This window comes from Alternaria metachromatica, assembly GCF_023757995.1.
Source record: "Alternaria metachromatica strain BMP 0045 chromosome Unknown scaffold_30, whole genome shotgun sequence".
Lineage (NCBI taxonomy): Eukaryota > Fungi > Ascomycota > Dothideomycetes > Pleosporales > Pleosporaceae > Alternaria > Alternaria metachromatica.
In genome coordinates, this window is record NW_026055521.1 from 150,652 (window position 1) to 175,892 (window position 25,241).

At 54.2% G+C, this 25,241-nt stretch overlaps 7 protein-coding genes across 7 annotated transcripts; 3 read left to right on the forward strand and 4 right to left on the reverse strand.

The window, feature by feature from the left end:
- Positions 1–311: 311 nt before the first annotated feature.
- On the reverse strand, positions 312–1,534 carry J4E83_009133 (uncharacterized protein; the record flags this gene model as incomplete). The annotated part of the gene is made up of 5 exons (XM_049336025.1): positions 312–875; positions 925–1,170; positions 1,229–1,305; positions 1,421–1,465; positions 1,516–1,534. The coding sequence occupies 5 exons, from the start codon at positions 1,532–1,534 to the stop codon at positions 312–314; spliced, it is 951 nt and encodes a 316-aa protein (XP_049184841.1).
- A 3,775-nt stretch (positions 1,535–5,309) lies between these two features.
- On the forward strand, positions 5,310–8,171 carry J4E83_009134 (uncharacterized protein; the record flags this gene model as incomplete). Its single annotated transcript, XM_049336026.1, has 4 exons — positions 5,310–5,408; positions 5,465–6,069; positions 6,376–7,624; positions 7,683–8,171. The coding sequence occupies 4 exons, from the start codon at positions 5,310–5,312 to the stop codon at positions 8,169–8,171; spliced, it is 2,442 nt and encodes an 813-aa protein (XP_049184842.1).
- Positions 8,172–10,573: 2,402 nt separating this feature from the next.
- Positions 10,574–11,350, reverse strand: J4E83_009135 (uncharacterized protein; the record flags this gene model as incomplete). The annotated part of the gene is made up of 2 exons (XM_049336027.1): positions 10,574–11,264; positions 11,313–11,350. The coding sequence occupies 2 exons, from the start codon at positions 11,348–11,350 to the stop codon at positions 10,574–10,576; spliced, it is 729 nt and encodes a 242-aa protein (XP_049184843.1).
- A 166-nt stretch (positions 11,351–11,516) lies between these two features.
- Positions 11,517–12,581, forward strand: J4E83_009136 (uncharacterized protein; the record flags this gene model as incomplete). Its single annotated transcript, XM_049336028.1, has 1 exon — positions 11,517–12,581. One exon carries the CDS (start codon positions 11,517–11,519, stop codon positions 12,579–12,581), a length of 1,065 nt encoding a protein of 354 aa, XP_049184844.1.
- Positions 12,582–15,374: 2,793 nt separating this feature from the next.
- J4E83_009137 (uncharacterized protein) lies at positions 15,375–17,285 on the reverse strand (the record flags this gene model as incomplete). Its single annotated transcript, XM_049336029.1, has 1 exon — positions 15,375–17,285. The coding sequence occupies one exon, from the start codon at positions 17,283–17,285 to the stop codon at positions 15,375–15,377; it is 1,911 nt and encodes a 636-aa protein (XP_049184845.1).
- A 3,006-nt stretch (positions 17,286–20,291) lies between these two features.
- On the forward strand, positions 20,292–22,393 carry J4E83_009138 (uncharacterized protein; the record flags this gene model as incomplete). The annotated part of the gene is made up of 5 exons (XM_049336030.1): positions 20,292–20,355; positions 20,604–20,644; positions 21,002–21,182; positions 21,584–21,901; positions 22,269–22,393. The coding sequence occupies 5 exons, from the start codon at positions 20,292–20,294 to the stop codon at positions 22,391–22,393; spliced, it is 729 nt and encodes a 242-aa protein (XP_049184846.1).
- Positions 22,394–24,452: 2,059 nt separating this feature from the next.
- Positions 24,453–25,199, reverse strand: J4E83_009139 (uncharacterized protein; the record flags this gene model as incomplete). Its single annotated transcript, XM_049336031.1, has 1 exon — positions 24,453–25,199. The coding sequence occupies one exon, from the start codon at positions 25,197–25,199 to the stop codon at positions 24,453–24,455; it is 747 nt and encodes a 248-aa protein (XP_049184847.1).
- Positions 25,200–25,241: the final 42 nt, after the last annotated feature.

The window sequence follows — 25,241 nt, forward strand, 5'->3', positions numbered from 1 at the left end:
ATTTGTTCATACAAAGAAACCCATGACTTTCTATAGACCACTATTTTCCCCATTGCACCAAGCGATGAAAAGAGGAAGTACAGCCAGAAACAGATGAAGCATTGCAAGCCGGATATGACGTGTGAATGTATAAAGTACAAGAGTGTATTACCACCCGGGATCGTGCTTTTCGTAACCAAGAACAACCGTCGGCCCGCAGGGCGTGTTGCCGTTCTCATACACGTACACCCCATCCCCATCTCTCACGTCGCGAATAACTGCTTCCACCACATAAACGCAGGTTGGGGGTATCGTAGAGGGAAGAAAGGCGCTTAACCAGATCCACCCTTGAACTTCTTGCCGAAGAGGATGAGCTGGGCCTGGTCGTAGATGGACAGGACACCGGCACCGGCAACACCACGGAGAATGTTGGCACCAGCACCCTTGAAGAGAGACTTGACACCCTCGGCGGCAACGATCTGGCGAGCGGCGTCCATGGTACCCTTGTACTTGACGGCCTCACCGGAGGTCATCATCATGCGGCGACGGATGGTGTCAAGGGGGTAGGAGGCGATACCGGCACCAGTGGTGACGGCCCAACCAAGAGCGAAAGAGGCCAAGAAGTTGCCCTCGAGGGAACCGGTGAGGAGGACGGGCTTGATCGAGTCGTACATACCGAAGTACAGACCACGGTAGACAACGATACCAGCAACGGAGGGCATGAAACCACGGTAGAGACCGCCGATACCGTCGGAGGCGAGGGTCTTCTTGTAGACGTCTACGAGACCGTTGAACTGGCGCTCACCACCCTTCTTGGCCGACTTGGCGTCGTTGGCGAGACGGGTACGGGCGTAGTCGAGGGAGTAGACGAAGAGGAGGGAAGTGGCACCGGCAGCCTGTTGTTGTTAGATTGTGATTTGCCAGACATTGAGCGATTGTACTTACACCACCGGAGGCCAAGTTACCGGCCATCCACTTGGCGTAACCGTCACGCTCCTTCTTGTAGGCGAACATGGACTTGTAGGTGTCGCGGAAAGCGAAGTTGAGCGCCTGGGTGGGGAAGTAACGGATGACGTTGGCAGTGTTACCACGCCAGAGGGAGAGGACACCCTCGTTCTTAGCGGTACGGCTGAAGCACTCGCCAATGCCATCGTACTTGCGGTCGAGACGACCGGACTTAAGCATCTCATCCTGCGGGGTGGATTAGCAATTGTCGACATGCGGGGGTCGAGGTTGTGATAATGCTTACCTGGTTCTGGATGAGGAGCTTAACACGCTCGATGGGGGCAGCAGCGGTCTTCGAGACGGCGGCGGAAACACCACCCACTGATAAGCTGTTAGTGGCTGTTGCGAGAGCAAAACTTGGTCGACAACGCTCGCGTCACATCCAATTGCCAATGGCAGACGGATTGATGAACCTGTCGATGGAGATAAAACGTACTCAAGAAGTCCACCACGAAACCTGGCATCCCGAAAAGGGACTTGTCTGCAATCTGGTCAGCGTCGTCTCGTGCAATTCGTCGATGTAATACACACCCTGCTGTGCGCCCGACATCTTGGATGATGTATGGAGGGGAGATTGGTTGAGAAAAGGTGAAGTTGCAGATGCTTGTGCTGCGTTGAGGGAAGAACGGTGTATTTGTAGCGAAGCTGCGACAAATTCTGCCAGCAGCGCTAATTCGCACTAAGCCAATCACGTGCTAGTGGCCTTGCCCGCTATCCCGAGCGCACCCTCATCAACACCTCGGAAACGCGGGTTGGGACAATGGTGAATGGAAAAGGTTCTCATGGGGGTCGTCGCATTGCAATTGACCTATTGTAGATTCCAATTGCTCTATGTTTACGGCCTGCTCTGCATCCAACTCACGGTTCTCTGCCTCTTGATCCCAACGGAACCCCCACAAGCGTTGCCGTAGCAGCCACACAATGCCTATGGCTTGACGAAAGTGCGTCTAAAGGCAGCCCGCAGCCGTCAATTCAACATGGAAAATCCACTGTGGGGATGTACAAGTGTTCACATGCCTCTTCCAGCGCAAGCCTCCCACCCTCTCCTTTCTGCGAGGCACCATTGTCAGGGTCCGCCATTTTTAGGTCGGGTAATCTCGGGGACGGAACCTGGCTCGGGCCAACAACTAGCGGCGAGGGCCCTCGAAGAACGTGGGGCCCGAAACTCCAGGCGGCGAATTTTCCATCGCGCTGCCCGCTATTGGCACAAGAGCCGTGGTTCGCGAAGCCTCGCCTGGCTTCTAGGGCTGCCGAGATGCCTTTCCAAGGCTGCCATGGCTGGATGCGTGACGTTGGTGTTGCAGCAGCTTCGTGATGCTGGCTGACACCGTATGTCGGTGTCGGTTGTCGCTGTCTGACGCTCTTCAGTACCCCTCCGACGGCAGCCGTCTCAAGTCATCCGATCACATCGGGACATCACAAAAACTTCGCCAGTCATCGGAATGCCAAACCAGTATCGCGTTCATGGAGAATGTTGAACTCGGCGGTACTTCGAGTTTTATCACCGCGAAAACACTTGCGTCATTGCGTCTTGTCGTACCGTTTTAGAAGGAGGTGGGATGAGCTACCATCGGTCTTCCACGAACATCTTATTTTCTCGAAGTCACTCTAGCTCCCTTCTGCAGATTTCTACTGTGCAAACCATGCTTACTTGCTGGTAGTGTCGTGGCCGTTGTATACAGGTATGCAGCATACAAAAATGCTTCGTTCTACTTCGAGCCTGGCCCCTCTTCCCTTGCAGCATACAAAGCATCCTTCATTGACTCTGGGAAGCATCATTGTAGCCCCAGACGTATACATGTCTCGGTTTCAGCACAGTGAGCATCCTCTAGCTGTATTGTCAGCTGCAGCATAGAAGAATGGTTGCGAGACCACAACCACTTGCTCATACTTCGCCGTCGAGCTGGCACATGAAGGAGGCGATATAGTTGGAGGCACCAATGGCGTTGGGAAACTTAGGATTGCCAAAGGCAGCAAGTGAGTTTACCGAATCTACACATCTCGTCAAGTACATGCTACCCTAAGTATGTAGTGGAGAGTCTTCCGAACCTTACATATTGAATCGAACCTGAAGACGCCAACACCATAGTCGCAAACGACGTTCATAGGCTTCCGTCATCCTCTATACCTACCCCACCCGGTTCTCCTTTGGAGCCTAGAATGCAGCAGTCTCCAGTGCCGTCGCTGAACGTTTTCGCGTACTTGTATGCCATACCCGACCTGGTCGTAGACCTCCATGTGTCTCTCAGTGCTGCCGGTAGAAACCACACATGCGCTTCGTACTGATAGGCAAGGCTTACAAATGTCCTTGAGATATCCATGTCATATATGACAGCGGGACCTACTTGGAGCAGTGAACTCGCAGACCAGCTGCTGCATTACGAGTCGGAATACGGGCCCCGTCATACCCTTTAGGCTATCTCTACCGATCGTGACAACGTAGGCGCCTGTCTCTTTATCTATGATCATTAATCCCTGTCTAATTAACGACTCAGATGGAATATCGGTGGGCACGCTTGTCACCTCTGCTACATGCTTGTTCGTCGCAGGCCTCTTGTGCTAACCACGAGCAGGACCGTAGCACTCGACATCTCGCCGAAGAGACCATCGTCAGTTTGGGTGGCGAGCATACGCAAGTCAGTCCTACTTGGACAGTCATAGTCTAGGACATCCAGGCGGAGTTCAATCTCTACGCCTCTCAAGTGCAGCTCATCGGTAGTAGACCTTACCATAGCGCCACTGACACCGGGTGATATAGCGTCATCTACAGCAGTTGTCTCGTCGTCCTCATCACATCCCACGCGGGTTCCAACTCTGCCAGAGATCGATACTTTGACGACGATTGTCCTGATATCATCGTAATGGCGCATTAAAACGTAAACACCGCTGACCCACTCACGCAGTCTGTCCTGCATAAACTCAGGGTAACATTCTCTCAAAGAGGCCAAAGAAAATTGCATAGGAATGTCTTTGAGCGATACACATACAGCACGCTCATGCATCAGGTTGCAGTATTCGTCAGGTACCTCGCGTGCGGCGGGGAACTTTACCAGTAGCCAGTATTGAATTGAAATGAGAGGGTGCGAGTGCGGGGAACCGGCTACACATTGCTGGGCTTTTCAGCAGGACTACTATGCGGCGTGGACACCTTCAGCCTTTTGTGTGTGGGAAGATGAGTTGATATCAAGCACGGACTTACGACAGAAGGAATGGCAAAGTACCTAGGTACTTCTGGGGCATGTCGCGTCTCCGGTATCGGGGGAGGCAACAGCATTATGCTCAACGGTTGCCATGCCGAGTTGCTCAAGCTAGCAAGACAAGCGGGTGAAGGCGGCTTCACGTTCAACTTTGCCAACATGCATTGACGTCACCTTGTTTTTATGGTCACTCACCTTACAATAAGCAAACGTGAGTCACTGCGACTTCCGCTGCTGCCTAAATAAAAAGACGTCGACGCTATAACAACCCAATCCGCACCACCACCTCACCACCACCCGCCCCTCCTCTCCAACGATGGCGACTGCGAGAAAGACATATGAGAATGTGAGTACTCGGTAGCAACCTGCTTCCTTGCGCGACCTTCTCAGAATCGTCTTCTCGCAGTCGCCCGACAAGCTTTCGCGCCACCATGCGAGCGCAGCCCTTCGAGGCAACGAACCCAACCAACACCCCCTCAACTTTCTGATTATCCTCGCCACTGATGGTCACCCAAAAGCGAGTGCGAGAAAAATACGCCTGAGAGTGTGAGTACTTGGTGGCAATCTGCTTCCCTTGCGCGACCGTCTCAGAATCGTCTTCTCGCACACGCTCGACAAGCTATCGCGTCACCATGCGAGCGCAGCCGATCGAGGCACTAAAACAAACCAACACTCCTATATTTATCCAACAATCACAGTCACTCTCACCTTCACTGGCCTTGCAGAGTCTCTCGACAAGTTATCGCGTCACCATGCGAGCGCAGCCCTTTGAGCCATACAAGCCAACCAACACTCCCACATTTTTCAAATGTCACGGTCGCTCTCGCCTCCACCTGCCTTGCAGAGTTTTTTCGCCAAAGCGCGCTGTTATCGTTGCCTTTGCAACTTGGGTTCGTGCGCTTTGGCAGGCACTCACCCACAGAGGCAGTCTCTCACAACAACCTCAATCTTACCCTCTACAATCTCTCCCCTCTACTCTTCACTCACCATTGCGACCAACTTCTACTACCCTCATCCGAGTCGCTCGCTCTTCCACTCATTACGGATAGCGCCAACCTCATTATCAATCAAGCGGAGGCCAAGCGCAACTCGTTCGTCAAGCTCTTCAACATCAATGGTCGCGTCTCAATGCTTGTCTCGCTAGAGCAAGAGGCCGACGATGGCGATGGCGATGGCGATGGCGATGGCAAGCCCAAGTTTGGTGACGCTGTTCCGGCCTCTCTCAAGGTAAGTCCCCAATGTACCAGATGCGTAAGACACACACTGACTTTGCACCTCTACAGGAACCCCGCAACTCCTACAGCTTTCACAGTTACGCGGCTTCGATCAGTCTGAAGAGCTTCTCGCAACTCCCATTACTTGGGCAGGATCGCTCAGCCAGACTGCTACATGATCTCAGGCGCAACGTGCTGGTATCCGCAAAACCGCATGTCTTCGTCTTGATGAGCTGTGTCGAAATATCTGCAAGCGGTCAGTTACTTGTAGTCTCCAAAAGGATCTTGCTCCTTGTCAACTCAGTCAAAGCCGCAGCGAAGCTTGGCATTCGCGCGCTGATTGGGAAGGCAGCGGTGCTATGTACAACCGCGTCTGTCGCCACGACCCCGAGCTTCAACGTCATCCGTCAATCTCACGCCGTGTTCTTGGAAGGAACTGGACGCGCCAGCAATGCCGAGATTGCTGGCTTCTTCAGCCACTTCTGGGACGCCTGTCTACGAATGTTCATCGGCTCCGTAAACCAATTGGGTCCGGCTGCATTTGGTCAGAACAACGAGAACCCGTTCGCGAAGCAGCTGACTTTATCAACTCCCCTTCGATGGGCTGCCGCGGACCTCGAGATGAAGGAACTCAACCAGACATCTCGATTCAAGAACTCAGCGCTGCTAGAAAAGTGTGCCCTTGCGAACAATATGTCACAGCTTCAGGCAGTAGCGGGGTCTTTCGATGACAACTCGCTCCTTACATCCCTTCCCATTCACTCATCAACTGCGAACAATGAGAAGAAACGTCGTCAGCGCCTCCAGAGCCTTTCACTCGGACTGTTGTCTGGGCTCTCACGCCGTTCTTTGGAACCATAACTCGTTGCGCTCCACCAGTGACAAGCGCAACCCACTCAACTCATCTGCCTTGTTGTCACTCCTGACCACACACCAACTTTCAACTCATTCAAGATGACCGAATCATCGGGCCCAGCTAGCTTCTCAAGCCTCCCGGCAGAGATGAAGACCAACATCTTCGCCTCCGTACGCGACAAAGCCACCAATGCAGCCGTTCGTCTCGTCAACCACGAATGGCGAGACATCATCACGCCAATGGCTTTTTCGAACCTTACGATAGCGTCGAATAATATCACCCCAGAGATGCTGAACACAATCCTCGAGCCTGGGAACGGCGTCATACCCCACGTAAAAAGTATCTACATCGCCCGCGTTGGCACCGAGAAGCTGTACGGCGCATGCGACTATTCCACGCAGATGCTACTCATGGCAATCATCAACGAACTTCCCAAGGAGGCACTGTGTGCTCTAGCTGGGGAAGTCAATTTACCCACAGGGATTTTGTTGCATTTGCTGCAGCATCAGACGAAGCTGAAGCGGCTCGATGTTCTTTTCAATCTGGGGCTTGGTACTTCTAACGTAAGCTACGCACACGGAGCTCACAAATCGTGGATATCCTCTCGGCTTGCGAGCATCGAGTCGCTCACCGTGATGCCCGATGACATGGGCAGCGAACAATGCAAGGCGGCTGAACTACTCGTGCGCAGCGCTCCGAATCTCAAAGAACTCAGGATTGTGACACGTCCTGGTTGCCTCAGTCTAATGGCGTATCCTGACCGCCCAGATGCACGACCAGACTGGACCGTCTTCGGAGGGCCGTTTGAAAGTGGCAGTGCGCCTCCTCGACTCAAGTTATCACGGATGAGCCTGGAGCAGGTGGTCTTGGAGCGAAGAGCTGCAGCTCTAATGCAGGGCAACGTCGACTTATCCAAACTCAAATGTCTTCAGCTCGTGGATTGCGAGAGCATCGTCGATCTCATGACAGTACTTGCGCCCGTTTGCAACCTCACTGAGTTGAACATCACGATGGCTCGGAATTCTTCTCCACTGGAATACACCATACGAGCTGTCGAAGCACTCCTCAACCCCTTCAACAGCCTGGAAAAGCTTTGGCTCGACATGGCAGACGGACGCTTGGTCGATGTATCTTGTATCGTCCGCCACACCTCCCTCCGCCAACTCGGCATAGACGGCCAGATTACAGACCGCGTACCCTTCTACCCCCCGAAGGATCTGGAAAAAATACTAAAATCACTCCCCTATCTCGAAGGCCTCGCCGTACACTTCCCCCGCCAATCCCTCCACCCGATCCGAGATCCCAACCCACTCTCTTATCTAGTGCCAGACCGGCCCGGCTCCGACATGGTATTCGACCAGAAGACTTATCTGGTAAGCAACCCTTTTATCTCCCAACAACTCTAATAGCGAAGACTAACAACGTCTCCAGACCCATATCGCCACACACCCCCATCTGAAACACCTCCGCCTCCTATCCCCACCGGATATCCACTATACCCGCGACAACTTCCCGCCACATCGTGAGCCCGACGCCTTCGGCTTTGCTGTACTGGACGAGATGGTTATGCAGCACTATACAGCACAGATGCTGTACCATCTGAGCAGTTCAGGCTCGCGAGTACAAGTTCTGGGTATTTCACCAGGTGCAAGCCATATCGTGGAGAAAACGGGGCTGGAAGATGGGAATGGCCATTCTTGGCCGGAGTATTGGTATAGAAAGGGAAGAGATTGTGGTGACGGCGAGAGCGGGTCACTGGAGATGATGGCAGCGAAAGAGCCGGTGAAGGAGGGGGGAGGAGATGTGTTGGGGAAGTTGAAGGAGGTTGCTGTGCCGATGAAGATAGGGCCTGGTGTGCTGCTTAACACGGTGTTTAAGCAGATGTTTGATGTCGGTGGGGGATTGAGAGGGCCGCCATGATGCAAGCTTCGGGCCCTGGATGTCTAAACACCAACATGTTTGCCGCAGACATGCACTTATGTGGTGTGGGTTTGAGATACAGACATTTCGACATAGCTCATCAAGATGGCATGTAATCGCAGAAAGGTATCAAAGCAGATACTACTTCTTCAGCACATCCTCCACAACCTTCATAACCTCCACCAGCTCCTCATCCATCATACTCTTCCCCATAACCTGTACATGCGTAGGCAAGCCCTCACACTCATCCGCATCATCTGCAACACACGTTAGCCATCACCCTCCCTCGTTCCGCAAAGATCACTTACAAGGCGGTTCGCACACCACCCCCTCCTTCCCAAACTCCTTATCACCCCCCTTCTCCGCCTTCCCAGCCGCCAACACCCCACTCGGCCAATTCAGCAAATTAACCACAACCGTATAAATCGGCAAGCCGTAGGTATCATGCTTCGGCGCCACACCCTGATACCCCGGCATGAGAACAGCATCTAACCCCTTCTCCCCCTCTTCCTCTTCCTTCCCAACACCACCACCAACACCACCTACCATCACCCCATGCCACCCCCTCACAACCCCCGCCTTCTGCACATTCAAATCCCACAGCTCATCCAGACTAGGTACCCAATCTTTCAACTCAGGGAATGAGCATGTTGATAGCGAGGGGACAGGCGGTTCGCCTCCTTGTTTGATATATTGCAATGGTGTTTTCTTCGGATCCAGCATGAAGAATTTCCATGCTAGCAAGGCGGTTTGGTACAGATCTGGTATCTTGTCATCCAGCAGCACAATCTCATGCCCTTGCGCTTTCAGTTTCATCGCCGTGGTATGCAGCGCGCGCGCAATAGGCGGATGAAGCGGTCGTTCTTTACAGCCCCTCACGAGACCGAAGCGCAGGGGGTGAGGCGAAGGCTGGACAAGGCGCCAGGGTACGTTGAGACTATTTTCATCGTAGAGCCACGGTTTCGCGTCGCCCACACTGCGCATGAAAAGCTCGTAGTCGCGGACGGAACGGCCACATGGACCTATGACTACGGGAACGGAACCTGGACTGCCCAGCCGACCTACTGCGACGCCACCTGCGAACGGGACTCGACCTGCCGTTGGCTTCAGAGACGAGCCGCCGCAGCATATCGCGGGGATGCGGTTGGATCCTGCTACATCGGTTGCTACACCCAATACGCTGCCTTTCATAGCGAGGAGGGCGCCCTCGCCGCCTGTAGAACCGCCGGCTGTGTGAGATAGTTTGAGCGGGTTCAGCGTGCGGCCGAAGATGTTGTTGTGGGAATCCGCTGTCATCATAGTTTGGGGGAGGTTGGTTTTGACGTAGAAGACCGCGCCGAGGGAGTGCAAGAGAGTGACTAAAGAGGAGTTTGAAGCGGCGGGTGGGTGCGCGAGGAAAGAGACGTAACCAAGTGTTGCTTGGACGCCTTTTACGTTGAAGGAGTCCTTTAAACTTATCGGCAGTCCATGCAACGGTCCCATAACTCTCCCCTCCTTCTTTAGAAAATCATCACATTCCCTCGCACGAGCAAGCGCTTCCTCGAACATAATCTCCGTGAGACAACTCACACACTGCTGCGCCACAGCCGCTCTCTTGCAAAACGCCGTCACGACCTCTGTGCTGCTTAATTGGCCCTCCGCCATCATCTTGACCAAATCAGTGGCATCGTAGTTTTCAGTAATGTCTAGCTCTTTCTCGGTCAAGATGCCACATGTTCGCGGCACATCTAGCACAGATATACTCGACGTTTCCGTATACTTCGATGTCTGAGAAGAAGGCAGCCGCCAATCTTTCGGTATTTTAGCGTACACGGCTTCGCGTTTCGAAGCGGCGAGGGTGCGCCAGTCGGGTATGGAGGGTGGTGCTGCGGTCATGGTGTTTGGTGATGGGATGACTGGGGTTAGTAGATGGATGGGGATCAAGGTCGCTCAAGTCGGAGTTGTTAAGCAACGAAGTATGGGTACGTAAACGGGATTTTGAAGTAAGGGAAAAGCAAATCGCAGCGGTGAGGATGCAATAGCGAAGACGCTACTGTGTATCATTGTTACATGCTGATGATGAGGGGTTTTGGGGGTCATGGGGAGCCGGCCGAGGTTGCCGAGTCAGAGGGAGATCCCGGAAGGCGTGCAGCGTGGGGATATGTGGGTTTGGACTGGGGTAGTCAGGTGCGTATGATGACTTTGTGCGGCATGCAGATTAGGTTGCTGTTTGAAGAATCGCGAGAACTTCGTTTGGATCAATGTCTGGATGTCCAACGTGAAGATTTCGCTAAAGCTACATAAGCTCTCATGAACGCTTGAACTGGGTGGCACCATACCGGTAGAAATCTAAAGAACGCCCATAGTCCGATTAGAACTGCTTTGAGGATATGCTCGCTGTATCTGCCACGTTCCTCAATCCCTCAATCCCTCCTCCTCTCACTCCTCTCATGTGGTGACCTGCTCCTCGTGTCCTTTCGCCGTCTCCGGTCTCTCGAGAGTGACCTCGACCACTTCGCATCGACATCGCGTTCTCGCCTGCGTTCTGTATGGTCGTCTCGTCGCTTGTGGTCGCGGCTTCGTGATCGGTGTCTGCGCCTATCATCGCGCCCATCATCTCTCCGCCTGTCGCGCGACCATGAACGTTCTCGATGTCTGTGGCGTCGCTCTCTGTCTCGCGAACGACTCCGCGATCGATGACGTCTCCTTCGCTCTCCGTCGTCATCTCTGTGTCTCCGTGAACGCTCCTTCTTCTCCCTCCTCTTCGCCTTGTCGCCGTCGTCCTCCACTTTGGCCTTCTCATCTAGCGTATCCTTGACGTCTGCCTCGTGTGCTTTCTGGCCGAGTGGCGTCAGGTTCGCGTTATTGCGCACTGGCACGGGCAGACCCATGGCAGCTAGCATGGCGTCTTCCTCAGCTTCCTTCAGTTTGCGCTTCTCTTCCTTGATGCGCGCGGCTTCAGCTTCTTTGGATTCCTCGTCGCCCTTTGCGTACCAGTTCAGGTCGCGTCCTTGTTGCCAGCGACCGACGGGGGCCATGAGCGAGTGGCCCAGGTAGTTTTCGCGTTGCGCATCGTTCTTGACGTCTTCCCATTTGAAGTCGGCGCGACCACCACTGGGTACTGTTAGCTGATGCTTTACATCAACAAATGACTAAGCTTACCGGTTGCCTTCTTTTCGCACTGTCTGTACGAGATCCATGGTGTTGAGTTGTCGTGGTAGTGGTATGCAGAAGACGGCGCAAGTTGATTGCGGCCAACACGCGGAGGTGAGAGGCCCGTGCTACCTACCAATAGCTTCTCCATCACCAACCTCAAGAGCTGCCAGACAGCCCTGACACTCTTCACTCACAAACCCCACCGCCAAGATGCCTCCGACTCTCCCACCTCCCGACGAGCAAGAATACGATGCGCCCTCGACCATCGCGACTCTGCCCGGGCAAGACCTGAATGCCGGAAACAACCTTTTCTGGTACTTCACCTCGTCGCCATGGTTCGATGCCGAGGAGTGCATCAACATATCCGTCTTCACCAACCTCAACCTCCATGACCCGGCCAATGCCCAACAAATCATGAATGACCCGACGCTGTGGAATCAACGACTCAATAGTGTACCGCAAGGAATACAATACGTTATAGCAGGCGAAGGGCAGGGCGAAGGGCACCCATGGATTCTCCAGCGCCAACACAAGGCCGAGGTCACGGATTATGATGGCAACAAGAAGAATGGCATGTTTGTCGAGGGCAACTGGTACACGCACAACACCAAAGTTCTTATGGCGCCGAGTTTGCTGGACGTTGTGCAGAGTAGGCTGCTTACCGTCGCGACGCGCATGGAGCAGATGGCTGAGATATCCAAAAACATGACACACTGGACACCTGCGACGGGATACTCGTACTTCCCTCCTTCACACGAAGCGGCGAAAGCGGCGACTACGGCGAGTCGAATAGGTAGTCCAGCGCTGGCGCCAACAGACCCAGACGCAGCGGGCTCACAGTCACAAGGAGCAGGAGCCACGGCACAGGCGACAGACCCACTGGCATCCACCACCGAGTTCTCAGACGCGCTGTTCATGCACTCGCTCAATCTCACAAACGCATACGGAGACGAATACATGGATGAGAACCCGCTAAAGGGCGAGCCAGGCGCGTTCGTGTTCGAGGGCACCAAGACCGCTGTGAATGCGAGGAACAAGGCACAAGAGCAAGCAACACAAGCCTCACTGTCTACACCTGCTGCAGGGCTGAAAATCGAGACACAGCCACCAAGCAGAGCACCATCTGCAGTGGGCACACCAAAGGCGGTAGGGACGCCGACGACACTGGAAGCACAGGGTAAAAAGGGCATTATCGCTCCCGCTCCCAAGAAGAAGAAGGACAGGAGGAAGAGTCAAGGCGGGCTGACGAGTCCGACGACACCGAGTGTGCCATAGTCCCGTCGTTCGGACTCGTTTTCGTGTAGGAGCTAGAACCCATTTCCTTTCCATGATACCCCGACTATATACTAGTCAAAATCCAAAGATCGTCAAAAGTGGTCTTCTTCCGATTCACCATGCGCTTATACCCGTAAACTGACGTACGATTACCGATAAGAACACCCGCAGCCAACCGGAATGGAAGGTGAGATGCGACATCTAACGCCTCTGACTTTAGCCCGAACGCCGAAGTAAGCCACAACGAAACGGCCCCCAAATAACGGGTAGATCAACATCTTACATGTATAAACAGTCGTTGTTGCCGCATTCTACTCCAACAACCACACATCTTCAATTCACTCGCAAACATGGTTCTCCGAAAGGTCGTCACGCCGACTCCCACTCCCAATCCCCCCTCCACCACACCTCCCCCAAAACAACCCCACGACTACCTCCCCGTCCCCAACCCCATGCCCAGCTACTGGCTCCAAACCCCCCATCCCTACGCCACCCTCCGCAGCACCCCCTCCCTCCCCTCAACCTGCGACATCGCGATTATCGGCTCCGGAATGGCCGGTGTACTAACCTTGTACCACATCCTCCAGGCTAGCCATCGTGATTTTCTTGAGACGGGAAAACGCATGCCCCGCGTCGTCCTCCTCGACGCCCGTGACCTTTGCAGCGGCGCCACAGCCCGCAACGGCGGACACTCGAAGATTAAGACGGCGACACTGGCGGGTATGCAAGATAGCAAGATGAGAACGCAGATGGCGGAGTACCACCAACGCGTGATATACGAACTGAAATCCTTAGTCGAGGAAGAGGGGTTAGCTCAAGAATGCGAGTTTGAACTCCGACGTAGTTTTGATGTTTTTCAAGATAGGGAGGAGTTTGAAAAGGTGAAGAGGGTGTATGATGATGCGGTGAGGAAAGGGGAGGAGTGGACGAAGAGCAGGAGTGTGATTGAGGGAGAGTTTGTGGAGGGGGTTACTAGTGTGAAAGGGGCGGTGGGGGCGTTTACGTGCGAGGTTGCGAGTTTTTGGCCGTATAAGTTGGTTACGGGGGTGCTTGGGGTGTTGGTGGGGAGGTTTGGTGGGAGTGGGGGAGATGGGGATAGGGATAGGGATGGTGGGAAAGAGGGGGTGTTGAACGTGCAGATGAATACGCCGGTCACGCACTTAACCACCACCTCCACATCCCCCATCAACACCTCTAACACAAACACAAACACCACAACAACAACCCTCCACACCCCCCGCGGCACCCTCACAGCCACCTCCCTCATCCACGCCACAAACGCCTACACGCCCTCCCTCCTCCCCTCCTTCCTCGGCACAATAACCCCCTACAAAGGAATGAACAGCCACCACACCCCCACCCATCCCATCCATCCCCACCTATCTAACACCTACAACATCGCCTTCGCCCCCTCATCACCCGGCCACCCAACAGGAACAGACTACCTAAACCCCCGCCCCGACAGCTCCATCGTCGTAGGCGGCGGCTCCTGGCTCTACACCCACTCCTCCCCCCACTCCTCCCACCCCAACAACAAATCCCTATGGTACAACACCGTCGACGACTCCGCTCTCACGGGCCACTTCCCCCCCTCCATCTACTCCCACTGGACATCTTACATGTCGCGCAATTTCCTCGGCTGGGAGGACAGTCACGCAGAGCCAGACAGTATCTGGACGGGGATACAGGCGCAGACGACGGATGGGATGCCGCATGTCGGCCGTGTTCCTGGTGTGAAGGATGGGAACCAGTGGATGTTGTGTGGGTTTAATGGGGGCGGGATGGGGATTATACCGGTGTGTGCGAGGGCCGTGGCGAAGATGGTGGTTGAGGGGAAGGGGTTTGAGGATGTGGAGGGGGAGTTTGGGCTGGTGGGGGGGTTTGCGACGGGGGTGGGGAGGATGGTTGGTGTGATTGATTGATGGATGGATGGGACGGGGAGTTGAAGTGTATGTATGGATGTGTAAGATGGGAACTGCGATGTTGTGTTGATCAATCCTCTGCACGTTGAACAGGTGCATGGATGATCCTTGGTAATACTAGTTTTCATCGCGAGAAGCGCGTTCTATGGGGTTGGATCTAATTACAATGTACGTACGGGATTAAATCTATAGGTATATATATACAATCTGAGAAAGAAGCTTATTTACTCAAACGGCAGGGTATCTACCGTAATGGTTTTTGATTCAAGGAAATCGTCACTGGTTGCAGAAGACGTACTAATGAGTGGGTAAATCCCGGATCCTTTTCGCGACCGATCGACTTTTTGCGAAGCGGTGCCACTGCTAAAGGGATCTCCGACGGATACGAGTCTTGACTAACTAATCATCCCTAAGAAGCGAATTGTGAAAGAGGAGAGATAGGCTCCTCTCGATGCCAACAGAAAAAACATAAACTCCATCCCAGATGCCGCTTGCTTCCCTTTTCATATTTGAGCATTTGCAGTTTGACGAAAGCCTTCATCAGAACAGTTTCTTTCACCCGCCAACAATGCAAGAGTCCCAGAAGCTAGCCACAAACACACCGGTGAAGTAACAAAGGAGAGATACCAAGCGACAAGATAGAAGCTCGAAATGATGAGGTCGTCGGTGAAGTGGAGTGTACAGGTATAAGGTAGAGAGGAGAGGAGATAGGAAATGGTATCTCTAGCGGCTACAATTTGAACGTGGAGGGTTGAGGATTGGGAATCGTAGGACTCTTGCTTCCTGGAAACAACGTATTCCTCGAAATCAAAGCAAAGAAAAAAAGGGATAAGAAAAGTTGTCAAGACTACAAGTGGCAGGTCACAGTGCCTTACCACACCCACTCAAGGTCACCCAGATCGTCCGTGATCTGGGCGTGATCGGTATGAGAGCGCCAATCTTTGCTCTTGTACCAGTTGTCCACCTTCTGCTCCCAGGAGCTGACAGGGTGGTTGTTGTTCTCGTTGTGACTGGAGCCCCAGTGGATCGGTCGTCGACCAGTTCCAGTCCGGCTCCGCTTCCGGGCGGAGTTCGGAGCTTCAGCGGACTTGGGCGACCTCATTGGCTTTGACGGAGTCTGCTGCTGAACTTGCTGCTGGGCCTGGACGGCAGGGCTGCGTCGACGATCGCCGAGGGCAGCCCACTTGTCGGCAGCAGAGCGCTTGGGGCTGCGAGCAGGTGCTGGAGTGCGATGCTCCTCGAAGACGAATCCAGTCGCCGCGCTGACATGGTCGACCGCAGAGCGAATGTTCTTAGGCGAGCGATCCCTGCTGTTGTGGACCGTAGCAGGGTTCTTCACCTCAGATAAGCCGCGAGGGGTCGAGACGCCAGATCCGGCTTCGGAGACAACAGCCTTGGGCTTGGGCTTCTCGGCACTGAAAGAGTGGCAGTTGTTCTCAAGCTCAGCGAGGAACTGCGCATCGTCATCCTCCTCATCCCAAAGGTCACTCCAGCTCTTCGAGATCATGTCGCGCTTCTTACCGAAGACGGACGACATACTGTTGAAGTTCTTGGCAGGGAGCGAGCCGGAGATAGCAACGGGCCGAGATCGAGTGAAGTTCATCGACTTTGGTTCGCTGACGTCAACCGAATTGAAAGATAAGCCTAAGCCAGAGTCCACAAAAGATACGGCAGAGGCGCTATCTGGCTTGACATCGTAGGGAGGACCCGGGAACATGTCGTCCTCGTAGATCTCGTCGTCAGGAATGGCTGAGAGCTGACGGAACTGCTGAGGTGGCGACATGGCCAAGGCCTTCGCCCATGGGAACGAACCGTTGTTCTCGAGCTGCGGCGTCGAGATGGAGGGAGTGCGGAGGGGCTCACGGTTGGCTCCGACAGCGACGACGTCACGCTCCTCAGTGCAGAAGTCGTCAAGGCTCTCGTCATCGGTGGTGAAGCTGATGACGCGGGCCAAGGCATCCTTGACGGCGTTGAGGTTGCGCCTCTCGGGGTCGATGGCCAAGCACTGCCTGATGACCTCGAAGGTATCTTGCGACATGTTGGGGAACACGTCGAAGAGACTCTGACGGTCAAGTGCGAAGTCGGCGTACAGAGGGTCTGAAGTGGATGGGACAGCGAAGGGGTTGCGCTGGAAGAGGATGTTGAGGAGGACGATGCCAATGGCCCAGATGTCTGCCTTCTCAGTAGAGTAGCCTGTGTTGCCAGGGTCGTACTGCTCAGGAGCCATGTAGCGGTCGCTGCCTACAGCAATCTCGTAAGACCACGTGTCGGTAGTGGCAAGACCAAAGTCGCCAAGCTTCATGGAGCCATCCTGGGTGAGGAAGATGTTCTCGGGCTTGATGTCGCGGTGGTAGATGCCCTTGGAGTGGATGAACTCGACGGCACCGACAAGCTGCATCATGAAGTCGCGCACGTGCTCGGTCTCGAGGGGGCCCTTCCCAACACGGATGGCCTCGTACAGGTCGCCGTTGGAGCAGAACTCGAGGACCAGGTAGATGTGGTTCTGGGTCTCGAAGGACTGGAGCAGGTTGACAACGTTGGAGTGGTCGCCAAGGTGCAGGTGGACGCCAAGCTCCTCGGAACGCTCATCGACTGCGAAGGCAGAAGGGCAGTTGACGGCGGCGGTGCTCTTGGTGATGACCTTGATGGCAACGTTGTCGCCAGTTACGAGGTCCTTGGCCTGGAAGACCATGCCAAAGGAGCCATTGTTGAGAGGGGAGATGGTCTCGTATCGTCCATGTAGCACAACGCCGTCGTGAAGGTGATCGCGCATGCACTCCATTGGAATAGTGTGTAGTGGAACGGGGTGGCTGTCGTGGTGAAGCCGAACAAACAAAGGAACAGGAAGAGGGGAAGCTCGATATGCGGATAAACAATGGGCAGACAGCCGAAAGCCCAAAAGCGATGCTCTATCAGACTTTTAGGTGACGGAGTCTTGGGAAGATATCAATAAATGGTTGTAATGGCGGCCGATGGTTATGGGATAGGTCGGACCGGATATGTCGTAAGGCAGCAGCGGGAGGCTGGAGAAACAGAAAGCAGTCGTCGGTGATATGCACAGGAGTCCGTCGACGGAAACAGCAAGGAAATGCTCAAGAGAGTGTGGTTCTCATTTGTCGGTATTAATTGCGTATGGATAGCTCGAGTCAACGAGCTGTCGGGGTGGGTGGAGGAGGGATGGAGTCGTAGACGTCCGGAAAGGAAGAGGTATCGCTGCGTAAAGAGAAGAGAGTCGTAACACGTGGAAGTGGAGGTGTCGTCGGTAGGCAGACAGTAGGGAGGTGTCTGGATGACGCTATTGACGGCGTGAGTCAGATGGCACGGGCTCACGCGGAAAGGGTGCTAGCAGGCTGTCGGAGAGGGTCGAGACGATGCTAGTTGGCGGTTCGCTATGCTGGATTCGATCGAAAGAGCATCAAACGTCTGCCTGGAGAAGCTATTGCGGCGGCGGTCGGGTCGAAGTGAGGTGAGGTGAGAGACGAGGACGAGCGGGTACTCGGACTAGCTAGCTGTCGGACGGATGTCGGGATGGCCAGCAGCGGACTCTCAATATCACATCAAATCAGACCCGGCGGTGGCAGCTATATGGTCGAGTAGATGCGTGTATAGCGTGGTTGGCGTGGGTGTGTCGGGAGTCGGCGGAGGGCGGAAGGGATGGTGTTGTTGACGTTGTTGACGTCTGAGCTGCGAGCGGTTGCGGCTGCGGAAGGAGCGAGGGAGGAGCGGTGGTAATTAAGGCAGCAACGGACGGTGAGGGTTGTGGTGGTGATGATGAGGAAGCAACGCTAGAGCTTGCGAACAACGACGAGAGCAAAGTAGGTGGGTACGTGTTATGGAGGCATCGGGAGATGGTGGTGAGGTGATAGCGGGTAAAGGACGGCCAGCTGGGTATTAGAGGGCAGCGCGCCAGGAGCTGCTGCCCTCGGGGGACCCACCAGTGGCAGGGGTCGTGCTTTGGGACTAGCGGGCCTGGCTAGGGATGGCTACGTGGCTTGCATTGGATCAGGTGCTAAAGCAGCACGAAGACCTGGCCAACCGGCGCCGCCACTGGCCTGCCAACTTTCCATGACTTTCTATCGGTTTCCACCGTGGTCGTCACCCGTCGTGCCTGCCATCACTTGCGCCCCGTCCCCGTCGGTCGTCCCTGCTTTGGCAGCCGGTGGGTCCTGCCCATGGCATCATCTCTTGCACAGTCATCGGCTCCACTCTGATCTCTGTGCTGGCGGACGAATGCGCAGAAATTAGCTATGACGAGCGCTGAAACATTGTCCTGGCCGACGCGGACAGGGCGCACTTCCAGACCTCGTCCAGCCTGTCCAGCCTGACCAGCTGTCGTGCGCCAATGCTGGCTTAGCCCCAAGCGCCGCCTCCAGGGCGCTGCTGATCGTAGCCCGTTGCACCGTAGCACCCAACTGCCACCTGGCCTGTAGAAGCCCGCGCCCGCCCTCCACGAGCTGCTCCAACGCGACCGTTATCTCTCGTTTCGTGATGCTTGCCACTTTGTCCCGCATGAGCCTTGCGCTCTCTGCACCCGACATTGGACGTCCTGCTGTCGTGTGCTCAGATTGTCCGCAGTGTATCCGTCGCGCAGTACTATGCTATCCAGGGGCTGATCTACGCCCCAATACAGCATGACAAGTGTTTCGTCGCTAGCTCGCGGCCATTTGGTACACTATTCGGCTGACTACTGTCTATCGTCCCTCGACATCGGCCTCAAGGGTTGGGCGGGTCGCGGCAAACATTAGAAATCTGGGGAAAGCTCATGCTGCGATGCGATGCGATGCCATTACGACTGCCATATGATCCCGACAGGCTCAGGTGGCATCCCGCTGCTTCATAGTTGGGGTTCATGCTACCGCTCTACCTGAGACAAAGCCGTGTATGCGCTCACGCCGCAATAGCCTCGCGCGTCCATCCCGCCTCGAATCCTCTGTTTGTTGTCTTGCTGCGCAGGATCCGGAGTAAGCTTCCCACTGCACCCTAAAGGAGGGCTCGCAGTAGCTTGCAGTAACTTGCAGCCTCCTGCATCCACAGCCACCCAGAGAGCGTGTTGGACAGGCACTCGGCGGGCTACTGCAGGTAACATGCACCGGGCCATTTCTTTGTACCCACTCGCTGTACCTGTCCCTGGGCTACCCATGAGCGGTGTAGAGAAACAAAGACAACACACTCTCCCCCAGCCTATAGCATTTTCAACTTTTTGCGTTGAGCCGGGAGGATTTGCGTGACAGGCGGACGTACAGTGGGTCGGCTGCGGAAGCTATGTGGAAATCTTGCGACATCGAGCATCGACATGGCCGGGTTAGCCAGGAACACCCGTCCATCTCACCATGTCGCGAGTGAAGGTGTGGATATTCTGGGGCTCCCATGACGGTGTGCGCCTCAACGACCAGCCTCATCACGATCATTGCCACGAGAATGTACGATCATTGCAAGGAAGTCGTTGGGGAAGAGCCATCGTGACTGTACGCGACTGCTAACCTTCAACCCCCGATGCCCGATGACTCCTATGCTTTTGAAAATTTTCTTCTCGACAGCACGTTCACGGCTGTCAGGCCTCATCCGGCATCGTCAAGGAATATTCAAGAAACTTGTTTACACATGACAATAATACACAACTTGCCGTGGTAACCTCACCGCCATGTTTTGAAGTTCCCGTCCTCAAGCCTCGCACCAGTTAGCTGCCAGTCCAGACACACAACTACAGTTCGCAGTATAGAGGCGCTATAGCAGAGATTTTCTTCTCACCGCCGTTCACCGCCCTGCACTCAACAACAACAAGGAAACAATGTCGCCCGCGTCCCTCGACACCGCGCGCTGGAGCCAAGCAGAGGTAGTGTTGCTCGACATTGGTAAGTGCCATTCTCGAGTCCCGCATGGCTAGTCGAGAACGACTGCAATCAGCCTCCACCAACCTCGCGATGCATGCAGCTGTCTAGTCAGCAACTTCCCGATGGCGATGCCTGCCACCGACAGCACCTTGCACTGTCTGTGTTGCTGCGCTCTCCCGGGCGCTACCCCAGCTTTTGCCTGCGCCACCCAGCTTCGCCTTCCAATGCGTTGACTGGCCTAAACATCTCAGGAGGCTGACTGCTGCCAGAGGGCACTATTTCCAGCATCTCATTCGTCAAAGATGTCATGGTAAGCCTTCATGTTTCTATTCTCGCGTCTCACTTCCCAGCGCTTCCACCTTCCCTCGTTGTCTTTTTGTTCGTCTCGAGGCGCATCTTCCCCGCATTCGGAATCGTGATCACCACCACCAACCTCTGTCGAGAATCACGCCGGCCCGCCCTCCCATGCCAGCCTGGTGTCACCCGGCAATGATGAAGCCACTCATGGCTCCCCTCGCCTCTTTCGCCTCCCCTGAGTTCTAGATGCTTTTCCGACCTGCACCTGCCACTTCAACGATGATCTCGCGCTTCCAACCTCCGTCATCTGTCACGCGATGCCCGCCAGTGGGGTTTCCTCTTCGCGCCGTCTCGCTCACAATAGCCGCAGTACCCGTATGCACTAGACAGTCTCACAAGACTAGCACGCAATTCGTGGTCGGATGCCGACTTCCAACCCCTCATCGCATCGTTCCCAGACGACGCCAAACGCAGCGCCGATGCGCTACTCGCCCACGTACAAGACCTTACGCGGCGCGATGTCAAGGCTGTGTACTTGAAGCAACTACAAGGTGGGTAACAAATTGTGTGTTTCAACATGGACGATGCATCCCGGGCCTCCCATGTCCAGCCAAATGATTGCCAACACCAAGCGCCGACACCGCGCCGCTCTAAAGCGGCTAGCTCGATCGAAACAGAGTAGTGATTCGATCGGCCAGTCACCACCGGCAGCATTATCGCGATAGTCGCCGCCTGTCGCAGCGACCCTTGGGGGTGCCAAACCCTCTTCCTGTCAGCTCGACGCCGCTCCAACACCCTATTCTGTCCATCGCACCACAAGCGTGGCGATCAGCCCATTCTAAACGCTGCTTGCGTACTACCATCACCACACATGCACATTGCCTTTATCGATCTTATCAATCATCGGCCAATACACATAGTTGCACCGCAAAACTAACCCCTTTGCTCGCAGGCCACCTATGGACAACCGGGTTCCGCAACGGTGATCTCAAAACCCCGCTCTTCAGCGATGTAATCCCCCAACTCGAGCAGTGGAAAGCAGCCGGCAAAACACTGGCCATCTTCTCCTCCGGCAGCGTGCAGGCTCAGCTCCAGTTCTTTACCTACGTCACAGACGGTCCGAATACGCGGGACATTAAACCCCTGTTCGCCGCCCACTACGACACGGTGAACGCCGGTCCTAAAATGGAAAAGACGTCCTACGAGAAGATATGCCGTGAGCTGCGCCAGGACGTCAAGAACGTCGCTTTCTTGACTGATAATGTAAAAGGTATGTGGTATTTTCGTGAGGCTGTTACGGCGAATGGTGATTTGAAACAACACACCACCGCCTACTCACCGCCCTTACATCTGCACCCCACCACCGCATCTCCAACCCACTCTTTGTCTCGCGTTCCGAATTCGTTACTTACCTATCATCCCACCATCACACGTCCTTCGTCACGCCGCATATTCTCGTCTCTCGCCTACTGCCCCTCTCGTCCACATCCGCGTGTCTCGTTCCACTTAAGTCTTTCCCATCACGCGACCCCACCATGTTTCACATCGATACATCGATACATCTTCTCCATCGCACGTGGCTAGCTCCATATGCACACTTCATGTACAGTGACTAACATGTTTTGTGATTTGAATAGAAGCTGAAGCGGCGATGGATGCGGGTGTCTATGCTGTTGTCGTTGACAGACCGGGTAACGCGCCGTTGGAGGATGAGTCGAGAGAGAGATTCGCTGTCATCGAGACGTTGGATGCGTTGCCTTGAGCGGATCGACGATGAATAGGGTTGTTGTCGCCTGGAGCGCTGCGAGGAGGGCTTCGTACGTGGTCGTCGTTGTTGCGACACGGGTATCGAGGCTTGATAACGGGTTTGTTCTTTAGAAAAATACCAACATGAGCTCTTGCCTTCATTGAAGTACCTTCTCAGAGTAACGAAGCTCTCATCATATTTATGCTACATGTGATCCGCCGATGGTGCGATAAGATCCCAGCGTGTGTTTGGCAATATAGCTCAACCCGACATCGCGAATTGTTGCCATCACTGTAAGCTTATGAACAATTTTCTGAAGTGATCTAGTAACTCGAATCTTTTTCGTCGTCTAAACTATGCAGCTGATCGAGATAGCAAGGACAGGGAACGTGCTGTATACGTGTTTTTTCATCATGGGTTCTACACACCAAACCACGAAAAGAATTCCTCCACACCGCAAAACCCCTCAAAATATCGCGCAGCTTGTCAGCCTCACATAATCCCCACAACTCCTCATAATTTTGCAAGTCTCTGGAACAGAAAAGTCTTGTGGTGATCATTTTTTTGCACTCTCAATACATTCCACCCAATCCCGATATTCTACAACCCACCCATCCACTCATCCACCTTTCCACCAATACACCTCTACCATAAATTTAGGTAAACACACAATACTATGTAGCTCGTAGTACTCCCAATTCCATTCATTTGAAAGTACCACCAGCTACATCGTATCCTCTATCCACCCAAACCCATACCGAACCCCCCGAAAAAAGCGGCCAACGAAACGCGCAATCTTTCCAGTACGGTAGAACAAGTTCTGAGAAGGTAACTAGCACAGAGCAGACATTCTAAATCGAGTTGCTTTGATACCTCGCTCCGAAGATTCTAAATTGAATCAAATCCAAGAGACGTATCATAGCAGATCAAATCAGAATCCCTCCTTTGTCCTGGCCTACCTCTGACTGACATTACGCCAATCTTTAAGATTTCGTATGTTGAAGGTTGCTGTAGCAATCTGCAACTTACAAAGTCTAAAAGATTGGGGCGATGATTAAGGTGTGGAAGGTGTGCGGGCTACGAATACTACGTACCCTGGTCTTGGAGATTATATCAGTAAGAATATTGAATGCTGGCATATCCATCTATGCCAGCATTGAATATTCTTACTGATATAATTTCCAAGACTGGGGGAGGGGAGGAATTCCGATACAGAAAGTGTGCGCCCGTTTGGTTACTCGATCGTGCGGTCGCGGAATGATAGCAAGCGTGGTGGTTTTGGATGGCTGACACGCCCGTTCTAGTATATGGAGAGGTCGTGCTATGCGAATTGCTTAGAAGAAGGATTATCTGGGTCAACTGTCGATATCCGTTGATCTCATGGGTGCTTCTGCTCCACCATACCAAGCTTCAGGTACATTGGAGCAGAAGCACCCATGAGATCAACGAAATCCGCCGACGTTTGGTCACCAACAACCAACACATTAGTCGAAAGCTCGAGAGACCATCGATTACGCCGCTCGTGGCCTTAGCGTTCAGGTCGACTGTCAATGTCCGTTGATTTTACGAATTCTTGAAAAAAACGCGCCACAGATTCATAGACCGCCTCTGCAGGAATTCGTAAAATCAACGACATATACACAGATCGTGATTTCGCATATGATTGTGTCAGTGATCTATGCCCGAAGCATCGCGAATTTCGCTCGATGGAAATACGCGGTGCTTTGGACATAGATCACTGACCCAATCATTAATTATACGCAGATCCATCGCCCGACCTGTGGTCAACAAAACGGGCTTAGTCGGAAGCCTAAGGCCATAGCCTAAGCCAATCGTTGACTACACGCAGGCGAGAGCCTGCCACTCTCGTGGACGGCTCGTTGGTGTTGTTGTCTCGGTCGTCGCATCCGCTTTGAGGGTTAGGGTTGGAGATTGATAGGGACGTGTACGGGATAATTGCGAAAGGGATCGGCGTGGAATGAGCGTGTGCCGCCTGCGAAGCTCCCACAATGCGACGACTCAGCTCCAGACCCGGACTTTGTGAAAACCTGATCCCCTCCCGTATTCCACCTCTTCAAATTTCCTCGCCAGCGACCCCCCTAACCCACTCAACCGTCTCTTGCACACGACTCAAAAAAGGACTATGCCCACACCCCAACCTAGTCACCTGCACCTCCCCACCTTCCGCCCTTGCCATCTCAATCATCTTATCCTGCGCAATAACCGGCATACTCCTATCCTCCTCACAAACCAAATAAGCACTAGGAATGTTCTTCCAAGCCGCCCCCGTCGTCTTCGCATAAGCGCTCGCCAGCGAATGCGGTTGGATTTGCGAAAACCAGTATGCCTGTTCGTCGGGAGGAAGGTCGGAGTAGAAGACATGTGGGTCGAGAGCGTGGATGTAAGGTCCGGAGATTTCAGTCCAAGGAGGAAAGGTGTGGTTTACCGAGTCCATTAGGCTGACACCTTCGGGTAGCATGCTGGCAGCGATGTATCCACATCTCACTACTCCGCCTTTTTTCCCTTGGGCTTCTCGCTCGGTTTTTCCCAAGCCGACGAGCGCGCTGCTGGCGACGATGCCGCCCCAACTGTGGGCTAGTACGACGACGTCGTTGCCGGAGTCGCCGATGGCGGTGTTGATCATGGACCGGACGATGGCGATGTCGGCTGAGAGGTCAGTGGTAGGTGTTGTGCTGCCGACGGAAGGGAGTTGGCGCGCGTGCGTTGTGTATCCAAGAGCGTGCAGCTCGGTAGTAAGAAGGGAGAAGGCGGAGGGTGTGTGCCAGGCACCGGGAATGAGTATGATTTGGGGTTTAGTCATTGTGGTGGCGTTTGAGAATGTCATTGGGAGGGGTGCTGTCTG